The 21,512-nt window shown below is 36.2% G+C and overlaps 1 protein-coding gene across 2 annotated transcripts in view; it reads left to right on the top strand.

Annotated features, from left to right (window-relative positions):
- Positions 1–21,284, top strand: part of Larp7 (La related protein 7) — a 132,133-nt gene extending 110,849 nt beyond the window's left edge. For both annotated transcript variants that reach the window (XM_067152223.2, XM_067152222.2), the window contains exon 9: positions 20,945–21,284. In XM_067152223.2, the coding sequence (XP_067008324.2) occupies positions 20,945–21,120 (176 nt within the window). In that variant the 3' untranslated portion in view covers positions 21,121–21,284. The remainder of the gene's footprint in view (positions 1–20,944) is intronic.
- Positions 21,285–21,512: the final 228 nt, after the last annotated feature.

Here is a 21,512-nt window from a genome sequence, read left to right as displayed (position 1 = left end):
CTGACGAGCCTAACTTAGCACACGAGGGCGAAACGCAGGCAACCAAGAATGAGTTAGCTGGAAAATTTATAATGTCCAATAACGGACCATTATATTGGTATTATTGGATTAACCATAGCCGTTTCAAATGTTTCGTCCAATCGAAAAAGAATCTGGTTGGAATTTAGATCAATATTGGCATGGTAAGATGTCAAAAAGTCAACTCCTAGAATGATGTTAAATCTTATATTTGACATAGCCAAGAATACGTTCTGAAATATAGTATTTCCAATTTCAACGTCCAACAGTGTCTGTAATTTGCATGCCACCGTCTTATCCGGGATAATTCCTTTTATTTTAATGTGAGATACTGGTATAATCGGGATATCATGTCTGTCCTTTAAATCATTTAGGAAAGAAGTTGAGATGACACTAATTGTAGACCCAGTATCCACTAAGCATTTCACTCTTACGCCACATACCCTAGCCAAAATTATAGGTAGTGTTTTTAGGTAGTTTGAGTTCGGCTCCTGATTTTCTTCCAGTAGGTCATCTGATCTTGTCATCCAGGAATCTATTTGAACAACAATCCATTCCTGCGTTTCACCATTAATATAAGGGTTAGTGTCGAGACTATCTCCTACTAATTCAGGGTTTTTTTTTTTTTTTAATGGCACCTTGATTGTACCCATCATCTTCAGGATGTCCTTTATCTTCTCTTTGCTTTGTTCTCTGGTACTCCAAGCTCTCCGCTCCAACAATATCAGGGTTAACGTCCTGATCATGTATAGCCCGATGCCATTTCTTACGCTCTTGGTTGGACTGCTGGAGTTCACGCAGATACTTCTCTCTCTCTTCCTCCCTCCAGTTTCTCTTCCGTCTCTCAGGTCTTCTATTCTCTGGCTCTCTTCTCCATCTGTCCCTGTTGTTCTCGTATGGTCTTCTTCGGACATTACGTCTTGAATAATTCCTTTCTTCGTCATCTCGGCGTCCTGGTCTCGGAGATCGGTCTCTGGGTGGTCTTCCTTCAACATTTCTACCCCAGTTTCTCCCTTGGTTAACAATGTTCCTTTCTTCAGGTCTGGTAACATTGGCTTGGAACACTTGTTGTTCTTGGCCGGGATTTCGCCTCTGTGGTTCTCTAGATGTCATGTCAAGTTGTCGTAATATGGCCTCAGCTTGAATTGCTGTTTGTACATTTGAAGCGATCATAATTCGTTGCGTCTCTGCTGGAAGTTTCCTGGTAATAACTTTTATTAATTCAGCTTCCGTTGGAGGTGTGTCTAGCTCCCGTAACTTACGTAGCTGGCTGGAGAAAAATTCAGAAAATCGTGTTGGTGTGGATAGGGCATACCTCTTAGCATACAACTCTGTCTTGAGGTTATGTTGAATGTCTGTGTTCCAATATTTTTCTAAGAAAGCCCTCTTGAATCCTTCGAAATCGTCGAATGAATATCGGAACGCTGTGAACCACGTCAATACAGAATTCTCCAGATATCTTTCCATCACTCGCAGTTTGCGCTCTTCTGGTATCTTATTGTCACGAAAATATTCCTGTAGTTCATTAATAAAACTCCTGGGAGTTACCCCTTTCACGTTATTGAATTTTTTTGGATGGTCTTCCTGCATTCGAATTATGTTTACTATCTGCGTTTGACCTGACGTATTAAGCTGACTTGCTCCTCCGCTATTATATCCTGGAGCTGGATTGGTGACATTTACATGATTATTGGTAGTCATTCGGTCGTCATGCTTCGGAGTTGAAGATAAGACTTCTCCGGACACCTTCTTCTCTAAATTACCTTGCCTCTCTAACAAGGTGTTGGTCACAATATTATGGCTTTCGCCTTGTAACATAAGCAACTGTAACTCTTTAGTGAGTTCCTGAATTCCATTTTGTAGTTCTTGTTTATAAGATTCCGAACTAGCTTTGACCTCTCCTATTTCTTTATCTATTGAGGTTTTCATAGTTTTTAAACTCTGTTGTGTCTCCTCAATCATTTCGTAAAAATATTCAAGTCGCTCTGAGTTGGTGACTTGGGCTACCTGTATTTCAGCAATAACGCCCTTTTCTACTTGTTTCACGGTTTCAAAAATTTGTGTGAATTTTCTAGTCCACGCTGCTTTGGTTGCTGTTAAGTCCTGGGCATTATCATCGATTTTCTCCTCAATTGCTTGAAATTTATCTTGCACCTCGTCCTTATACTTGCCTAATCCGTGCAATATTCCAGTTTGTACTTTAGCTAGCCTCTCACTAAATTCGTTGGACATAGCTGACATGGAGTTATCGATTCCGGCCTGGATTTCTCCCTTTAAATTCGAAAAATTTTGCTTCACGGATACCAATTCACTTTGAACTGAAGCTAACTTCCCGTTAAATAATTTAACGTCCATGTGTAACTTTTCAATATTTTCCTCTGTCTTGATTTGAATTTCCTCAATAGTGTCTTTGAGTTCCCATTTTAACCTGTTCTGATTTTCGGTAAGTTCTTTCTTAAGTTCCTGTTTTAATAACTCACTATTTTCGCTAAGTTTCTGCTCTGTTGACATACTATTTTCACTAAGTTTTTGTTCTAATAATTCGCTATTTTCACTGAGTTTTTGCTCTAAATTTTCACTAAGTTTTTGCTCTAATAATTCATTATTTTCACTAAGTTTTTGCTCTAATTTAGTTTGGTTCTCATTCATTTCCCGTTTTAAATTATTTTGTAAGTCTGACACTACTCCGTCTAGGAGTCTGCATAAGTCCTCCGTCGTTACAGTACTCATTTTCCTTTGAAATAAACGGCAATTCAGACATGGGAGGACTAAGTTCGATAGCCACGTACCAGAATCCAATTCATCAGTCACAAGTGGATTGAAGTCACAGCCTTCAGAGAAGATTAACGTCGCAAAACACAATCCTACAGCCTAAGTCCAAATTATGCGGAAAATAGCCGCTAAAAAAAATTTTGACAACTATCATCCAGATTTTGTTTATAATTAAACAACAAGGTCCTTCCTAAATGTTAACATGAGTGTAGTTCGCCACAAAATTTTGGGCTAATAAATGTCTCAAAAATAACCTGAAAAAAATTTATTTGTCGCCGCATCTTGTTTTTGTCCAAATTCTGGACTACAAGATCGAGTCCTTTTATTGGTACAGCCAATAAATCGGGCCTAACCACGTTGGCCGCCAAATCTAAACCTGCCCCCATCATGCCGGGCTCAGCTCGCCGGAGAGCGAGGGTCTCAGAGGTGGACCGTTCGCTATCGGCTGTGCAGAAAATTTGAAAGGCAGGAATAGATGAAGGACTAGCAACAAATGAAAGGAGACTAAAATAGGTTCATACATTTATTAAAAACTAACACTCTTCCCATAAAATAATTAAATATACAAAATCTGGTATTGATTCTTGAAATCTCTTCTCCTCGAGCTATCGTCTATAAGGGATCTTGATCAAATTAAAGCTCAACGAATGTTCTTGTCTGTAATAATAAATATAGGGATCATTAATTTACTGTAAAATGGATTGAAAATCAAAATAATATCTGGTATCACTCTCTCCTATAATGATAATTAAATTGCTTAAATTAAAATATTCCATCTGGATCTCATTTTTATTTTTACAAGAAAATGATCATTTTTCTTCCTTATTAAAATTATTGAAAATTATTTAATTCAAGAAATTGTGATTAATAAGTCTTCCTTAGACTTCTTTCCCTTCATCAATTAATTCATTCTTATAATTATTAAGTGACTGAACTTCCTATAATAAATTCTTATTTGAACTCATATTAACCTAAACTTTACTTGTTTTTATGCAATAAGTGACTGTACAATAACTAATAATTCAATCTCGTGACATCAATCCACGGACGTTGCCTTCTCTTATTCACTTTAATTTAGTGAATTAGACCCTAATCTACCTTAAATTATAATAAAATCTTCTAAAGATTCATAATTCCTCAAATCACGGACATGCGAAAATAATGTAAATCGGTCAAAATTTGACGCACACAGTGGAGATATCATCACAAAATCATTCAAGAAATATTCACAAAACACAGAATATAATCAAATCACACAACACACATTCACACCTAGGTACACGACCATATTATAATATTATTTACACGATCACTAACCCATTATTATTAAATTTTGGATTTATTCCAAATTAGGGAAATCATTCTCTAGATGACCATATCACGTATATCCCAGGTATCGATTTAGAGTGTGATAGAGTTGAGGTTATCACTCTTATGCAGAAATTAATTATACAACGATGTTCAAGGGAATCTTTTAAACAGAAATCATCCAAAATAAGCAAGTAAAATACCTACAACACAGGTCAAAATATTAGAATATGCGCTTACGGTACATGAGTTGCGGCATTTATTTTTATTCACCTATAATGTCGTGGCTCTTGATTAATCTGCACTCAAGCTCAAAGAAATCATGTCCAGTGACATATTCCTTCCAAAATGACTCTAATGGATGCATAAATTATCACACAAAATATAATATCCATCTGCAAGTCAATACTCAATTAATAGCACAGAAAAATATACGTATAATTCATCATTACTCCGTCCGGAGGATTGCCATGTCCCAGGCCTTCTTTACATAAAGTGAGCACACGATAATTCTTTCCAAGAACAAACCAACATTAAACCCATGACCTTACTCAAATTTTAGCCCGTAATTAGGTTTAATTATTTTTACTCATTATTATTATTATTATATTATAGACCGTGCTTAATCTCGCTTGCAAAGCTGTCATACGAAATTATTCAGATGACTCTAAACGAACTAAAGCTCGCAGACATGTCGTATAATCGTAGAATGAAATTTTACACTTAGAAAAACACTAGAACACTGTCCTAATTTGTCTCAATTAAATTTCAAATTATTTCAAAATCCTTCAAGATTTACTTTTATTTCTCCTGCCTTCTAAATTTTTAGGACAGTTGAGGTCTCTCTCGATGACATACACTCTCATCTCTAACTAATAGAACCCAATACACATTCATTCCAGAGCACAAACTACCTCCCACCGAAGAAAGAAGAATGAAAAGTCAAACTACTGCTAAACTAATAGAAATATAAATGAATAAGGTAAGGCTACGTTTTACAAACATTTTATAGGAAAATAGAAAGATAATTTCTTAAAGAATACTCATGTGGCTGGTGTTAACTGGATTCTGGCTGATGACCTAGTACGTGGTCACATCACCTTCCATCAAACAAAGTCTTGCCCATGTCCGACGCCTTACATGATTAGTGACTCATGGAGGAGCTGAAGGTGCACAGGAAACAGTAGTATTCATCTCGGAACTGGATAGCCATCTTGAAGCGAGCTCGAACCAACGACCTTCCTTCTTCTGAGCTCTCGTAGAAAAGCTGAAACTAACAAAAGTCTTAGCAATAGTCCAGGATACACACGCGATGTTTAATAACTCGGAGATGGACACTTATCTTATGACAATCCTAAATAAATCGTAGAGAATTTTTCCAAATGTCTGAATTGCAGTTTATTCAGTCCTCAGTGCCTTCTCTAATGCAAAGTCTCCCAGTGAAGCAAACGACGTCCAGTCTCTACCGTAGCTGCCTTCAGAGTGTCGCTCAAATCCAGTGTTCAGAAGTAAAAACCCTCTATAAAATTTCCTTTGGAATTACCATTAATTCACTGTCTTAAGACGTAGGTGTGCCTCTTAATTATATCCGATTGGTGGATCTGTTGCATTCCTGTGAAGGTTGTCATTTTTATTGGCTGCTCTAGTTTCACGTCACTCAACCTTGCATTTTATTGATCGATCGCAATCACGCTGCTCGCCCGGTCACGTGGTACACACACATGTGTTGAAGGACATCTAACAGGAATTTCACCCTGCTTCCTTGTTCTCTTGGTAGGTTGGGAAAACCGGTTCGCAGGCGGCTGGTTCGCACTAGCACGGAAGTGTAAAATATCACCCTCCTGGCGATTAAAAAATGTTACAACTCGCTGATGAAATAAATCATTCTCCTTTAATAAATTATTACCACTTTTGAAGGGGACAATACATACATACATACATACATACATACACACAGACATACATACATACATACATACATACATACATACAGGCTGAAATTACAGAAAAGTAAAAAATGCATTTCCTTGTTACTGTGGACATGACAGATACAGAAATATCATTCATTTCAAATTCTGAGCAATGCACAGGCAAAACACTTATATTATATAGAGATTACATTTCAGGCCTTCCCCTAAACTACCATTTCACTCAGTGCGAATAACACTATTGATAGCCTAGATTATGGAAGATAGCCTAGATTATAGCGACCTATTCCCTGACTTTGCATACCAATTTTCCGTGAAGATACGGCCACTAATAAAATAAATATTTGACAATTAAATTTCAGGCCTTCCCCTAAACTACCATTTTTCTCAGCGTGTATAGCCTATATTGTAGCGAATTATTTCCCGTCTTTGTCTAGCGATTTTCATTAAGACACGACCACTAATAACATAAATATTTGAGAAATAAATTTCAGGCCTTCCCCTAAACTACCATTTCACTCAGCGTGATTAAAATAATTTATAGCCTAGATTGTAGCGGTTCATCACTCGACTTTACATTCCGATTTTCATTAAATTCTCTTCAGCCGTTTTCTCGTGATGCGTGTACATACATACAGACAGACAGACAGACAAAAATTACGGAAAAGTAAAAAATGCATTTCCTTGTTACTATGGACATGACCGATACAGAAATACCATTCTTTTCAAATTCTGAGCAGTGTACAGACAAAACTCTTATTTTATATATATATAGATATATAGATTAATTGATTAAATAAATGAGTTATTAATTCTTTTGATTACAATACGTATAAATCTATGGTTGGCCCTGCAGATTTCTGAACATTGGCCATAAAATAGGCCGAGTCGGTTTATATAAAAAACTTGTCTGGTTTAATCGACCTGGAGTAGCATCAACTTTCACACTATTGTTGTAGTAGGGTGGCTGAGAAATAGACAGTAAAGTGTAAATTTAGTTAGGAGAATGCTCTCTCCTACCAGGCTTTAAAGTCAATAATGATGTTAGACTGCAATTCTAAAGGAGTAGGTATACTATTGTCTTTATTTATAGCTTTGAAGGCTATTAGTTTAGTTAACTTAAAGCATAATATAGATGACATATTTAAAAGGTACGCGCAATGTTGAAATTCCAGTTAAGGTAAGTACAATTGGGAAAAAGGTGTGATTAAGATAATCAACTAAAGTTAAGTATAAGAGAATAGAAATGCGAGAAATGTTAATTGGAAGTAGAGTTATGATAAACCCCCAAACCCCATGGCACTACAGCCCTTGAAGGGCCTTGGCCTACCAAGCGACCGCTGCTCAGCCCGAAGGCCTGCAGATTACGAGGTGTCATGTGGTCAGCGCGACGAATCCTGTAGGCCGTTATCTCACCGTCAGATAGCAGGCACGCTACCCCTACAGCATGGGCCCGGCTAATTACTATGGTAACTACAATAAATTTATATCTCTAAGGTTTGAATAATTAATCATTTAGGTAAAAATGCAAGAAAAGGAGATAATCCACCAAGAGATAATAGAAGAAGAAATATACAAGATTTTGTAATCCGGTTGTTGGTTATTATTAAAAAGTTTTGATTGTTATGGTAAATATGATGTCTATTGGACAAACTGCGGAATGAATAGATGAGATATATATAGCGGCAATTATCCAACCAATATGATTAATACAAGAGTAAGGAGCTTTGATTAAGTCCTCCTAGAGACACTGAGCTGATAATAATTGTGCTAATGCTTTTTCAATAATATAGGTCAGAAGTATTAAAGGGGCAATTTCTGTCAGGTTATTCAAATAAAACCGTTTTTTCATCTTAAACCTTCTATTATTCCCGGATACCAAGAATGGAAGGGGGCGGCTCCCATTTTTAGTAACAACGCTGAACATATTAGAATTGAACTTATAATGAGAGAATGTAAATATCAAAATAATAGAGAAGAGTAATGTGGCCGAAGCTAGGGTTTGGACAAAGAAGTATTTCAGGGAAGCTTCTGTATCAGCTATTAAGGGAGTCAAGGATAGAAGATTAATATCCAGTCCTATTCATACCCCTAACCACGAAGTAGACGTAGTGGCAATAAGTGTACCTAAAACCAGGTCGTAGTAAAAGAGCTTTGCAGGAGTATTAAAGATGAAAAAGGAGGACAATCCTATTTACGGGGTATGAACCCATTAGCTTATATTTAGCTTACCTTTTTATATGGTGTATGAAGCACGAAAGCTTTTGATACTTTAGGGAGTAGTTTAAATCTGTTACATGATTTACTCTATCACTATCGGGCACTTCATTGTTAAAAACTTTTAAGTATGAATGTTGGAGGACAATCCTATTTGAAATTAAATTTTTGAAAAAGTGCACATTTTTACATTTTGGTTAACACCAAATTTTGGAAAATTTGATATTTTTAAATAATTGATTGGTACAAGTGTAGTGAAGTAGTACTGCGAGGGAAAATTGAAAAAATTGAAAATAAATTTTTAGGAAAGTAAATTAATATTGTACCTTGTGTATCAGGGTTTATTAAAATTGGAATAGAGATTTATTTTTCCTGAATTAAGAAGAGCTAATTTGTTAATGTGATATTATTATCAAGAATAACAAGTTTGTAATGAAATATTAATCGGTTTTTAAGATATCTGGTTGTCCAAGAAATGAATTTAATTCAGTATTTAATAGTAGCTTTCATATTGGTATATTAGTTCTTAAGTGAATATAATATTTCAGGGGATACGCTTTACAATAGAAATAATAATTATAATAGAAATTATTAAAAATTGTAGGCTTTAAATTAGCCATCAGTTGAATAATGTTACAAGTTATTTTATTTTCATATAATTTTATAATAATGTTAAAATGAATATTGGACTGAATTGTATAACGTAAGTTTAATTATAATAATGATAAAATTGGTATACAAAAATGTAATATATTTATTGGATGTCAATTTATATAAAGGAACTAGGTAAACTTTTATGTCATTTTATCTTCTTATGTTAATTTTAAGGACACTTCCTCTCAAGCAATGATACTTTGTCAATATATGAATTTTTCATCTAAACAGTGTTATGTGGCTGATATATGAAACATGTACCACTTTTAACCAATAAGTTGCCTTAAGCAACTAATGTATCGACAAGGTGGAAAATAAAAATACTTAGTTGAAAATCTGAGCTCTACTTGAAAACTGAATGAGTTTCGTCAAATGTTCGTACTTGCGAAACATCTACATTATGTCCATGGTTACCTTTTTTTTTTTTTTTTCCCCGAGTGTGTAACCGCTACTACAGTGGTTACACAAAACAAAGCACTAAACACAATAAAGGGGGGAAGTAAGAGCAACTGCACAATATCAGAAAACACTACACACTCAGCAAAACATCAGCTGGACTACGCGGATCTCCGCCAACAACATAATACGTAAATATCAGTAGGGCCAACTAGTGGACAATAAACCAGGAAGGCACCTACTGAGGGCATGGACATGGCTTAGGTTGCAGTTTCCGAAATAATTCGTCGTGATTCTTAAATTTGAAAAATATTATTTACAAGTGAAATTTAAAAATATATTCCAAACAAAATCCACCAACTTGCAACTTACGAACTATATTCTCTGTGATACCATAACTTAGAGAATCTTTGATAATACCTTGGTACAAGTTCAATATTTCAAACCAACTATACATCTAGTTACAAACCCAGTTGTACAATGCAATTTACAGTGAAGTAAACGTACTCTCCAAAACTCTAGTGTACATCAAGTGACACTGAACTACCAGAGGCAAACCCCAAGGTAAATATATTAAACTATAGTCTACATATTTAGTATAGTCACTGGGCTTTCGGGTAGGATTCAAAACTGCTCCCTTTTAAGTAACACAAATTTAGTATTTTAATATTATCGTATGCGATTATGTTATCGAGACCAGAACAGATGTTGCACCTTACATGCATAAAGCCTTGGGAGGTTTTGGTATTGCCTATTACTGTTTTGGTCTTAATATAAGACTGGGAATTTGATGTTTTTGGGTTAAAATGTTATAAAAACTGCAGTCGTTTTATTTGCGCACGTTACATTCAGAAACTTTATATCATTTCACAGTCGTACCGATTTGTACAGCGAGCACGCTCTCCAGTTGAGCTCAAGGTTGCGAATAACCATAATTTCGGAAGTGTTTATGATATGGTCGATTTTTGATTTTTCGAAGAGTTTGTCTGATCAAGTTGCTGAACTGAATGAAGTTTTCAGAGAAAACTGACAAAGTTTTCCCAGTAAAACTGAATGTAAAGTTTCGAGATTTCTCAGTCCCGTACCGGTGATTAGTGTTTGAAACCGGCCCCGCTCTAACTTGCCTGCCTCCCACCCGGCTTCAGGCATTTTTACCTGGATATGAGGGGTGGTTCCAGGTTCACTCATTCTACGATTACCTTTATTTGAGGAGCTATTTAATGGTGAGATGGCAACTCCGATCTAGAGAGCCAGGAATAACGGCCGAGAGGATTTGTCACACTGACCGTGCGTCACCTCGTAATCTGCAGGCCTTCGGACTAAGCAGCAGTCGCTTGCTTGGTAGGCAGAAGGCCCATTGGGGCTGTAGTTTGGTTCCGTTTAAAGGTGTTTGTCAGATTATAAGTATACATATTTTATTTTTGTGATGTTTAGCCAAATTGTTGATGGTTCATTTGTTCCCGGATATTCCGTTCCCCCATGTTGTACATTTTTTTCCTTGGTCTCTCGAGAAACAGAGAATCGAGGTTCCACTGTAAATTTAAATTTAAATTTCTTTAAATAAGTACAAATCCACTTGGAAAGTCAAGGTTAATGTTAAGTTGTTTGAATTACAGCATCATAATTCATTTCCTTTCTTCTGATAACTTACGTTTTATGCTTGACTCTGGATTATCATTATATATTTGTGTGCGTCGGGAAAAAGATAAGTATTTCTGGTTAGCAAAAGCATATTCGTCTTAAAGTCTCATTTATCAAATTAATCTTCGATCCAAATTAACCATAAAACATAATTAATCGACCATATTGTCACATGACTGTCTGTACTTGAATGTATAACTTTGTGTGATTTATTTAAATATGCAAGGAACATACTAGAAACCATCTATTCTTCTACAACCTACAACCTGTTTTCCAGCTATTGACATGTATAGGCTGTTATTACAATGGGGTCGCCACTCCCAAGGTGATTTATTAATGAGTGATAAATGATATGAAATGATAATGGAGAGTGTTGCTGGAACAAAAGATGACAGGGAAAAACGGAGTACCCGGAGAAAAATCTGTCCTGCCTCCGCTTTGACTTCTGGAATAATTTATAGAAAATAGTATTGCCTATCCATGTGATGCTTATCATTCAGGAAAATATAATTTTATGGTAGAGATACTAGGTTAAAATTTATCAAATTAATGACCGACACTTCCTATAAAGATTCATTTTGATGATCTAATCCTGCCATAACATATTATAACTACCACAACACATTGTCACTATCATAGGATATGAATTCTCCATCACTGAAATATAATCATGGTCTCACGAACATAAATGACCCTAGGTTGCATGAAATAACATTATCTTTCTCTTCAAAAACAATCATTTTCTTCTTTTATCGTTGTAGCAATGCATATTCTATCCTTCCGTTCTTCATTATACTCTTATAACTTCATAACATTACTTTCATTCCACATATCATATATCTGCCATTTCTTTCCAATAACGCTCGTATATAACTCATCTTGACGCTCAAAATAATTTCATTTCCAATTATTCACTTCATTGGATCAGTATCTTCATATCTATTCTCAATATGTGTTTGGTTTATTCTCATATCCATATATATAACTCTACTCTGATTTCCTATGGCAGTATCTAACCTTCATATTCCAAGACAGTATATCACATATAACCTTAAAATATTCTTCCATTCTGCACAACACATTTCACATGGTTTCATTGCATTGGCATCATCATATTATTCATATCACATTCCCTAAATAGAATTGGTCTTGTCTCCATGTAAGTCGACACAAATGTAGAATCTAACAACTGAAATGTCTACATTTGAATTTGTATCACAAACTTTTACCTTAATTTAATGAATAACTTATCTTTTTCTTTCGGCTCTGGGATCGATTTAGGTCCGCATCGTCATCTGCGGCTCTAGCTTGACGTTCACGCTCCGCCGCTGGCCATCGAGATGTCCTCGGAGATGTAGTCGCTCTTTGCCGTCCTCTCGGCGTGGCCTCATCTGGACAATCTCCCCATAGTCTTCTCAAAACTGCATGGTGGTCTCATCTTGCGCAATAGGAAGATAAAAATACATGTATGAAGTTAGCTACGACATTATGTTGAATTCAAAGCCTTCTGACATAGAGAGAGAGAGATTTGTTAAAAAAATAAATCATCTGTCCCCCAATGAGGGTGACCATTTGGATCCAGAATACAGTTTCAATTTCAATGAAGTTTAAAAATATCAAGAAATGAAAATTTAATCGTTAATGCTGTTATCTTCTTTTTTTCCCCCAGGGTTAGAAAGGGAGGAATATCAATCATGTTCACAGGTACAGATGGAAATGAATGATGTGCAGAGAGTCCCTCAGTATCTGTATCACTATTTTTTCTAACTCGCAGAATGGAACTTTCAAGTTTTGTAGGAAGTTCAATGTCTGACTAAGGAGGGTGCCTCTTGCTCCAAATAGCAGGCCCCTGACAGGTATTTTATACTTAGATGAAAAGTAAGGCAAGCATGGTACATAAATAGCTTGCTTTTCTAAGACCATTGCTTTAATCTCCTCTCTGTTGATGGCTACAATGTCCGCCTTCCGATTAGAGTCATCGGTAGAGATGCAGTGAACCTCCTCGTGTACCTCCCAACCACGCTGTCTCAAGCCTTGAGCAATCGACGTTCTCAATCGACACGGTGGTGGCGACGGTTGCGCATTAGTTCAGTGCTCCGGCACATGTCCAAGGGTTTCTGTCTCGTTGCAGCGATTTTGGCGGCAACGGGTTTTGTTGAATGATCTACCGGGAACCGACCTGACTGGTGAGGTTGCATGTCATCTTCACTGCATTCATGTATTCAGAAGAGGACAGAGGTGATTTATGAGTCATCCAGGAGTTTGCTTTTGGGCAGTCTGAATATAACACTACTCCTTTTCCTTTATGTGGTAGCTGGCACCGCAACTGATCGATTTCTCATAATTTCATGTCGTTTTCTTCCGTCAATCTTTGGGGGGAGACTTTCTTTTAGCTTGAATTTTATCGTTTTAATCTTGCAGATCTTGCAGATCACCAATATGTCTGCTGTTGTTTCAGCTTTTTATATTGTATAATATTGTTTTAAGATTCCATATGTTCTCACTACGTTACAGGGAATTCTTTTTCCTTTAATGGAACCAAGGCCATGATCAACTCCTGTATATGTATTATCCTTATATCGCGTAGATATTCTATTGCTATTCTATTTGTATGCTATTCCGTTAATCTTAACGCTGAAAATGTTTCTTCTTCTGATGATTTGCTTCTTAGCTATGACTTTAAAGATGCGTGTCCAGCCTCTTGGACGTAATGCATTCGCTCTCTATGATGATTTGTTCATTTATCAATTTGCTGTCTTTAACAGTTCTAAGTCTTCTTTTGTCTTAGCCACTGCCATGTTGACTTCGCGCTATACCATATTGCCTTGATATATTATCAAGTTTGTGCGTTTTATTTAAATTCGTTATCAGCAATTGCGACCATCTTAACTCTACCGAATTCTATTCTCAGAACAGTGAAATGGCACAGTATCATTAAATGTGGATGTCTGAGGAAAAAGAAAAAGAAAAGAAATGAGAAAATAATGTGTGTGTTCGGGTTTAATTATAAAGTGATTTGAATAGTACTTTCTCCCTTGTTCCCGGTTGCATTGACCTGCCGTTAGAAGAGTAGGATGTGCTCTGTTTGACTGTGTCTGTGTGCGTGGTGCTTATTGTTGGCTAGGAGAGGGAGAAGAAAGGGTGGTGGCTTGCTTTGGGTTGGTTGTGGTGTTGAGGGGGTGTGAGAGAGTGGGGGCGTGATTCGTTGTCACGCCATTCTGCCTAAATATGACTTAAGGATAACGGGGTGGATGGCTTCATAAAGAATGTTTGTTTTTTTTAGGTGGATTTGTTCAGATTGTAATTAAAATTGACTTGTTGGTCTAATGATATGTAAAACATTTCCTTGATATTGAGTAGAGATCCCTTTTCCATTGTGTCAATAGGTCCTTTTCTATATGAGAAAAATTATGATTGGACCCGTGCATGTGTAGGATGTCTATTATGTTTGACTGTATTAATATGTTTGTGTTAAAGCTCCTTCCTGTCTGTCCAATATAGCTTGCTAAACAAGACTGGTACTGTAATCTGTAAATGTCTGATTTGCAAAACTTGTCTGATTTATTCACGGTCCCTGAATTGTGCAAATGAGACAAATTTTTGTTGGTTGTTCTGAACGGTTCTAATGGGTACAAACCTGGTCCAGAAAAATGTGGTCTATTTTGCTGAAGTGTGTATGTTCCAGGTGGTCTAGGTAAATGTCTCCCATGATGCTCGATGCAGGGGATCCCATTGGAAGGCTGATTTCTTGATATATTATTCCGTTAAAAACAAAATTATTATTATTAAATGTAAATTTAACCAGACTAATGAATTCTTCTCTTTCAAGTTTACTCAGTTTACTATGTTGTTGCAAGTTACTTTGTATGATGGAAATGGTCTTGTCTATATTCTTGATGTCGAAAGGAGTGAATGATAAGGTTGAAATTTAAGGTTTTTGATGTTGCTGCTAAACTCTAACGTGTTTTTAATGGAAGTTTTTGCTTGAAGGACATAGTGTTTTTTGAGAAATCTTTGGATGAACTGAGCTAGTTTGTAGGTAGGGCTGGGTCTGAAATTAACTATTGGTCTTACTGGGGTGTTTTCTTTATGGATTTTGGGGAGTGCCCTTGCTGTTGGAAGCTTGAGGTTCATGTTTATTAATTTATTGGAATCTTGTTCACTGAGAATAAAGTAAGTGTTCTTAAGTAAAAGTTTCAGATTTTTCTGTATTCTTTGGGTGAGGTCTTTTTTGATTGTTTTGTAATTTCCTTCTTGAAAAAAGTTTGTGGTTTTTCGGATATAGTCTTCACTGTCTCTGTATTAACACGACTTGCCGATTCTGATAATCAGCACTTATAAAATCACACAGATACTGTACCTCGTAATACTGTGTTCACAGACATTAACCCTTGTTGTAAAGATATATACATTTGAGCAACACACGCTTGTCGTTCCTCAGCATAATTTATGGAAAGTCTGAGATAGCTTTCGCCAACATATAATGCCAGGCCGCCACAAGTGCTACAATACTTAGTTGTATGTCAGTCACTTTTCACAAACATAAAAAGACTACGTTCCACAAACGTTTGAAGTCCAGTCCAGTATAATGCAGCAGTGTCACTCCAGTACCGTATATCCAGTTTCACTCCTGTGTGTGTTCGCACTCCTTCATCCCCGTACAGTGTGTGTGCACTCGTTCCTTCTCGTACAGTGTATCATTTCCCGCCGTATAATCACTCTTTATAGACATTCGCATTCCCCTTCTTCTCACATGATACGCCTAGATTGATCCTGGCCAGCCAATCATGAGTGTATCCTCTAATCAAGACCACGCCGTGGACTTCTTCTTTGTCCCAAGAAAATAACAAACTCTAGGGTGTTTCACATGAGTCATAGAACTTTCTGAGTACAACATCAACAAGCTCATTTGATTCTGGGCTATTCACATGATTCATAGAACTTCCTGACAACAACAAGTACATCTCATCAAACACTGGGGTAGACACATGACTCATCCAAATTACCAGAGTTATTAAAGCAATGTTTTCCCAGCCATTGTACAAAACAAATTACTCATACTACATGTATGGAGACCTCCCAGCTTACAAATATTAATGACAAGATATACAACTGAAATACTGACGATGATAATAATAATAATAATAATAATAATAATAATAATAATAATAATAATAATAATAAATCAAATACTGACAATAATATTTCTCACTTCTACATGTAGTGTGAGGGTGTGATATATGTACTATCACAGCATGCTCTTTTTTTTGAGGTTATGTATTTTCTTGTTGAGATTGTCTAGTTTCTTAGTGGCAATGTTTTCTGTTACGTAGACTGTGTGTTTGAAAAAATCCTTCCAATAAGTTGGGGGAAGACTGCGAGCTGCGTCTAAGTGAGCTTCGTAGAGCTGAGTGTTTAAAAAGGTTTTTTCCCTGTATAGGAACTTTATTTCTTCTTTTAGTGACATTTGTTGGTTTTATTATGGGTGTTTTGTGTTTGGAATGTTGACCTATGTTTTAAGTTGTAGGCTTTTAAAAATCTAGGAGTTAGTTATTGAGAAGGCATTCTTTCGAAAAGGTGATATCCTTGTTAATGACCGTTATCTTTTTCTTCAGATTTAAATATTTGTAAGCATATTTGTGTGCCTGGTTGGCCATACTATCATAGGTTATGATTTTCATTTCCGTGTTGACGTATCTATATATATAAAATAAGAGTTTTGTCTGTACATTGCTCAGAATTTGAAAATAATGGTATTTCTGTATCGGTCATGTCCATAGTAACAAGAAAATGCACTTTTTACTTTTCCGTAATTTCTGTCTGTCTGTCTGTCTGTCTGTCTGTCTGTATGTATGTACACGCATCACGAGAAAACGGTTGAAGAGAATTTAATGAAAATCAGTATGTGAAGTCAGGGGATGAGCCTCTACAATCTAGGCTATAAATCATTTTACTCACGCTGAGTGAAATGGTAGTTTAGGGGAAGGCCTAAAGTTGAATTCTCAACTATTTATGTTATTAGTGGTCGTATTTTATATAAAATGGATATTCAAAGTTGGGGAATAAGTTGCTACAATCTAGGCTATCAATAATTGTATCCACGCTGAAAAAAATTGTAGTTTAGCGGAAGGCCTAAAATATAATTCTCAAATATTGTTGTTATTAGTAGTCCTATCTTGATGAAAATCGGTATGCAAAGTCAGGAAATAAGTCGCTATAGTCTAGGCTGTAAATGATTTTATTCACGCTGAATGAAATGGTAGTTTTCAAATATTCTCAAATATTTCTTATTAGAGGTGTAATCGATGAATGCTACATAACTAGGGTTATATACTATTAAATTTCCTATTATTCATGTCTTATACATTGTTACCGTACTGGCTATGATCACAAAGATATTCATGATTTTGGATTTTTGTTACTAAGTCCATATCAGCGCCGAGTAACCAGAAATGGGTAAACAGTATTTAATGAAAATCGGTATGTAAAGTCGGAGAATAAGAAACTACAGTTTATGGTATAAAATATTTTACAAATCACGGAGTCGAAAGAAAACTAAATGTGAAGGCCTACAATATAGAAAGCTCATAACATTGATCAACAATAACATTTAATTGACCATTGTTTGTCGTGATGTGCTTTGAGTCATCTGTTGCCCTTCATCTCTGGTAGATAGGATTACTGCTGCGTACAGAGTATTTTTTATTTGATTTACGTCGCACCGACATAGATAGGTTTTATGGCGACGATGGGATAGGAAAGGGCTAGGAGTGCCTTAGGCCTTAATTAAGGTACAGGCCCAGCATTTGACTGGTGTGAAAGTGGGAAACCACGGAAAACCACCATCAGCGCTGCCGACAATGGGGTTCGAATCCACTATCTCTCGGATGCAAGCTCACAGCTGCGCACCGCTAACCACACGGTCAACTCGCCCAGTCATACAGAGTGTAACAGCCTGCCTGAATATTGATGGGAAGTAGCTGTGGAGTTAGATAACTTTCTTCTTTAGCATGACATTCCCCTGGTTTATAAATTTTCTGATACTACTGGTACGTAACACACTGGATCATCATAGCATTCGGGCTCGGAGGCACTGATTGGAATGAACAGTGTGCATATTTAGCGGATTAATGGCAGATGAGTGTTCATGGCAATCTGCGGCCTGGTCATCCCAGCTCTGGAACTTTGGACTATTAGATTGACACCGCAATCTAACCGCAGCACTGTTCGTTAAAAGTGATAAAACGTGCGGCTTTCCATTTGATCGAGTATTTTATAAGATAGCATTGCTTTTAATCGCTACATTCATACTTACGTTTTTGTAATGACCTATGTTGATTTCAGGTTAAGAAAACCACAAAGTCAGTCTTTCTGAGAATCCCGTAGCGAAGCACGGGTACATCAGCTAGTAACTAATATAATAGGATTTGAGGGATGTTCCACCATTCAGTACAATGTAGAATATCTGAAACTTTTTAAGCGAAGACCAGTTTAGACTCCCTTAAAGTCATCATCAGTTCTTGCAGAATAATTAAATCAAAGGGAATCTGATAACAATCAGCATGAGAATTGCCTAAATACATCTCAATAAGTTGACATAAAACATAAAGACATGAAGCGCTTGGCACTTCTTGGATCTGGGTTTAAAATACTGACGTGTGTTTGTAGAACATGGAACAGACTGTCGGTCTTGTTTCTATCAATTTGAAAACATATAAACTAGTTGAGATGAAACACATTTGACAGTGAATCATATGACAAATACAGAAATTGCTTTGCCAACATTCACCTTGGAAGGAGCAAATGAAGAGTACATCCTTGTAAAATATAGAACAGTGACAAAGGAAAATTATTTTTCAAAAACTTTTTATTATTAGTAGACAAGCAGAATATCATACATCATAGTGAAAAAAGTGCTGGAAACAAAAACATTTTTTAACATCTGTTCAAATGAATAGATACAGTTTTAAAATAAGTAAATCCATTTCCCTCCCATTTCATCACCCCATTCAACCATCCACATTGACTTTAATTATTTTAATCTTTAAATTCATGTAGATTTTAAGTAAAACAAGGTACTCATTAAGATGTTCTTGGGAAGATAAATATTTGTAATTTCACCAAAGCGTTGTAATGGAATGAAACATGTACTGTAAATGATTGATTTGCTTAATGCAAATATAAGTATCAAAAAGGTGGAAATTTACTGTTATTGATTCATCCCCTTCGGATGTCGAGAGGAGAACTCGCAAGCGTACTGATGATGACCGATCGCATTTTGTGGCAGATGTTTGTTTTCTTATTCAAACAGCATCACTTAACCTAACTTAACATCATATGTATCATGAAAACATATTCCAAGCGCCAGTAGAGAAACGATAAGATTCTCTCAATAAATTTACATGGGAATAGCCTCTCTGAAATTTAACCAGACATGAGAATATCAGTGATGCACTCTGCCATATCTTGAGGTGTATCCCATTCTTACTTAATTGCAGTATTTAGCATTAAAATTAAGCTATCGTTTACTTCAGCTTTTATTTTTTGAGAGTTAACAACTGCTCGTATATGGATAAGAAAGAAATTCCACCTTATCAATACTGTTTATTGTAAATATAGACTTACATCAGAACCAGTTTCGACCCTGATGATGATGGCCAAATATGTGTAATCAGTCAATACGGGCGTGAAACTCATAACGATTAACAACTGCTCTCGAACACGTTATTTACGCATTTATTACGAACTCATGTTCTGCTCTTTCATTTCCATTTTTCTTTATGGAACAGCAGTCGACGGATATTACTAATCGACTCTGGCCACCTCAACAACAACACCCATAGACTCCCTCCATGCACTACATCAGGTACCAGTGCCTCCCCACACTTACAACACAAGCGCGGCAACAAACGGTCACCGAGCTGCAGTAAACAGTCAAAGGGGTAAGTGAGGACAATTTAACACATTTAAAACAAATCATCACACAACATTTTCATACAGTTTTCTCTTGTTGCAGAAATACCAATTCACAAAACGCCTGTGATTTTGTAGCTGAATGTCCCTTTCGTCTGTAGCCCCTAACAGCTTCTACCTCTACAATGTCAACCAGTCGTTTTAAATTTATGGTTGGAATACGACCAACAAGACATGTAAGGTATTAAAACCACATGGGGATTAACGTGCAAATTAACATGTATATAATGACAAAAAAAACTTGAGAAGTTTTAAGTTTGTAATTTTAACCAAAACTCTGGACTAACACACAGTTGTTCACTCACCATTTAGAATGAAAGAAGAAATACGTGAAACCTTTTAGCCCGAAGCTTAATGTATTCATGTTATAACTGGGTGTTAGATATCAGTGTTAACTTGGCACAATGACAACTAAACTGTCAATCAATGCATGGTATATCATAACTGCATTTCAACAAAAAAATTATCTAATTAGTGTTAAAACTATAATTAAGTACGATTAATTGTAAATACATTCAAGATTATAACTTAACCTTGAGACATTATAATGGCTGAGATGCTCGGTAGATGAGCGAAACATGTCCCAACTGTAGTATTAAGTCAAGTATAAAATCCTAACAATAAAAACTTTTATATATTGAATAGATGGTAAACAAAGAAATATATTGTGTTATTCTATATCGTCTTCGAATGTCTATGAGAGAGATCGCTAGTGGACATAGCGAGGAAATGAGACCGAAGATGATCGATGGCATGCAGTATAATCGCTGGGTGCATAAATATTGGTAATGGAAAAAATCGTGCACGCTTACTTGCTCGTAATAACAGATGCATCAGTGGTAGGGCTCTCGCTGTAACCGAAGGATAATACTCAGTTTAATATAGGAATTTTGAAGGGACGGACATTATAATGGGGTTCTCCTTATATGCCGTACTCGTTACAGCGGACTTCCACTGTACAGTGTTTACAAGGTGGAAATCACAGCTCAAATTATAGAATATTTAACAAACTTATCATACATTTTCTTTTGTTGCAGGCGAGGAAGAAATGGCATATTGGGAAAAGATAAAACGTGATCGTGAAGAAAAGCTAGGAAAGAAGGTGCGAGTAAAGCAGCGTGGAAGAGACAGGTTACTGAAGAAAGCTGAAACTGTATTGGGAAAGCACATGAGGTTCGATGATTTGGATGACCAAGATGTCAATGTAAACTGAATGTCATAAACAATACAGTAGATTGTTATTACAGATGTTATACCTCCCTGTACAAGATGTAGACAATGATAAGAACAATGAGTAAATGTTGTAGCCATTTATGTATTTTATAGTCAATTTTTGAGGCATTTGATTGTGGATTAAACTGTTTTTTGGTTTTCTTACATTATCGGTTCAGAATTGACTAGAGACTGTTTATCTCCTTAAAAGTAATATTTAATTATAATTAGTATTATTCACCAGAGTTGTGTATATATTCAGAAGTCAGAAACACCCCTCGAATGCCACTTACATCAGTCTGAATTGAAACTGGTTGAACAGAAGACTGACAACTAAGTACACCAGGCTGCTGATTATTAACTTCAATCCTCTTGCAAGAAGCAACAACAACA

This window comes from Anabrus simplex, chromosome 8 (assembly GCF_040414725.1).
Source record: "Anabrus simplex isolate iqAnaSimp1 chromosome 8, ASM4041472v1, whole genome shotgun sequence".
NCBI classification, from domain to species: domain Eukaryota; kingdom Metazoa; phylum Arthropoda; class Insecta; order Orthoptera; family Tettigoniidae; genus Anabrus; species Anabrus simplex.
This window is presented reverse-complemented; position numbering and strand designations above follow the sequence as displayed.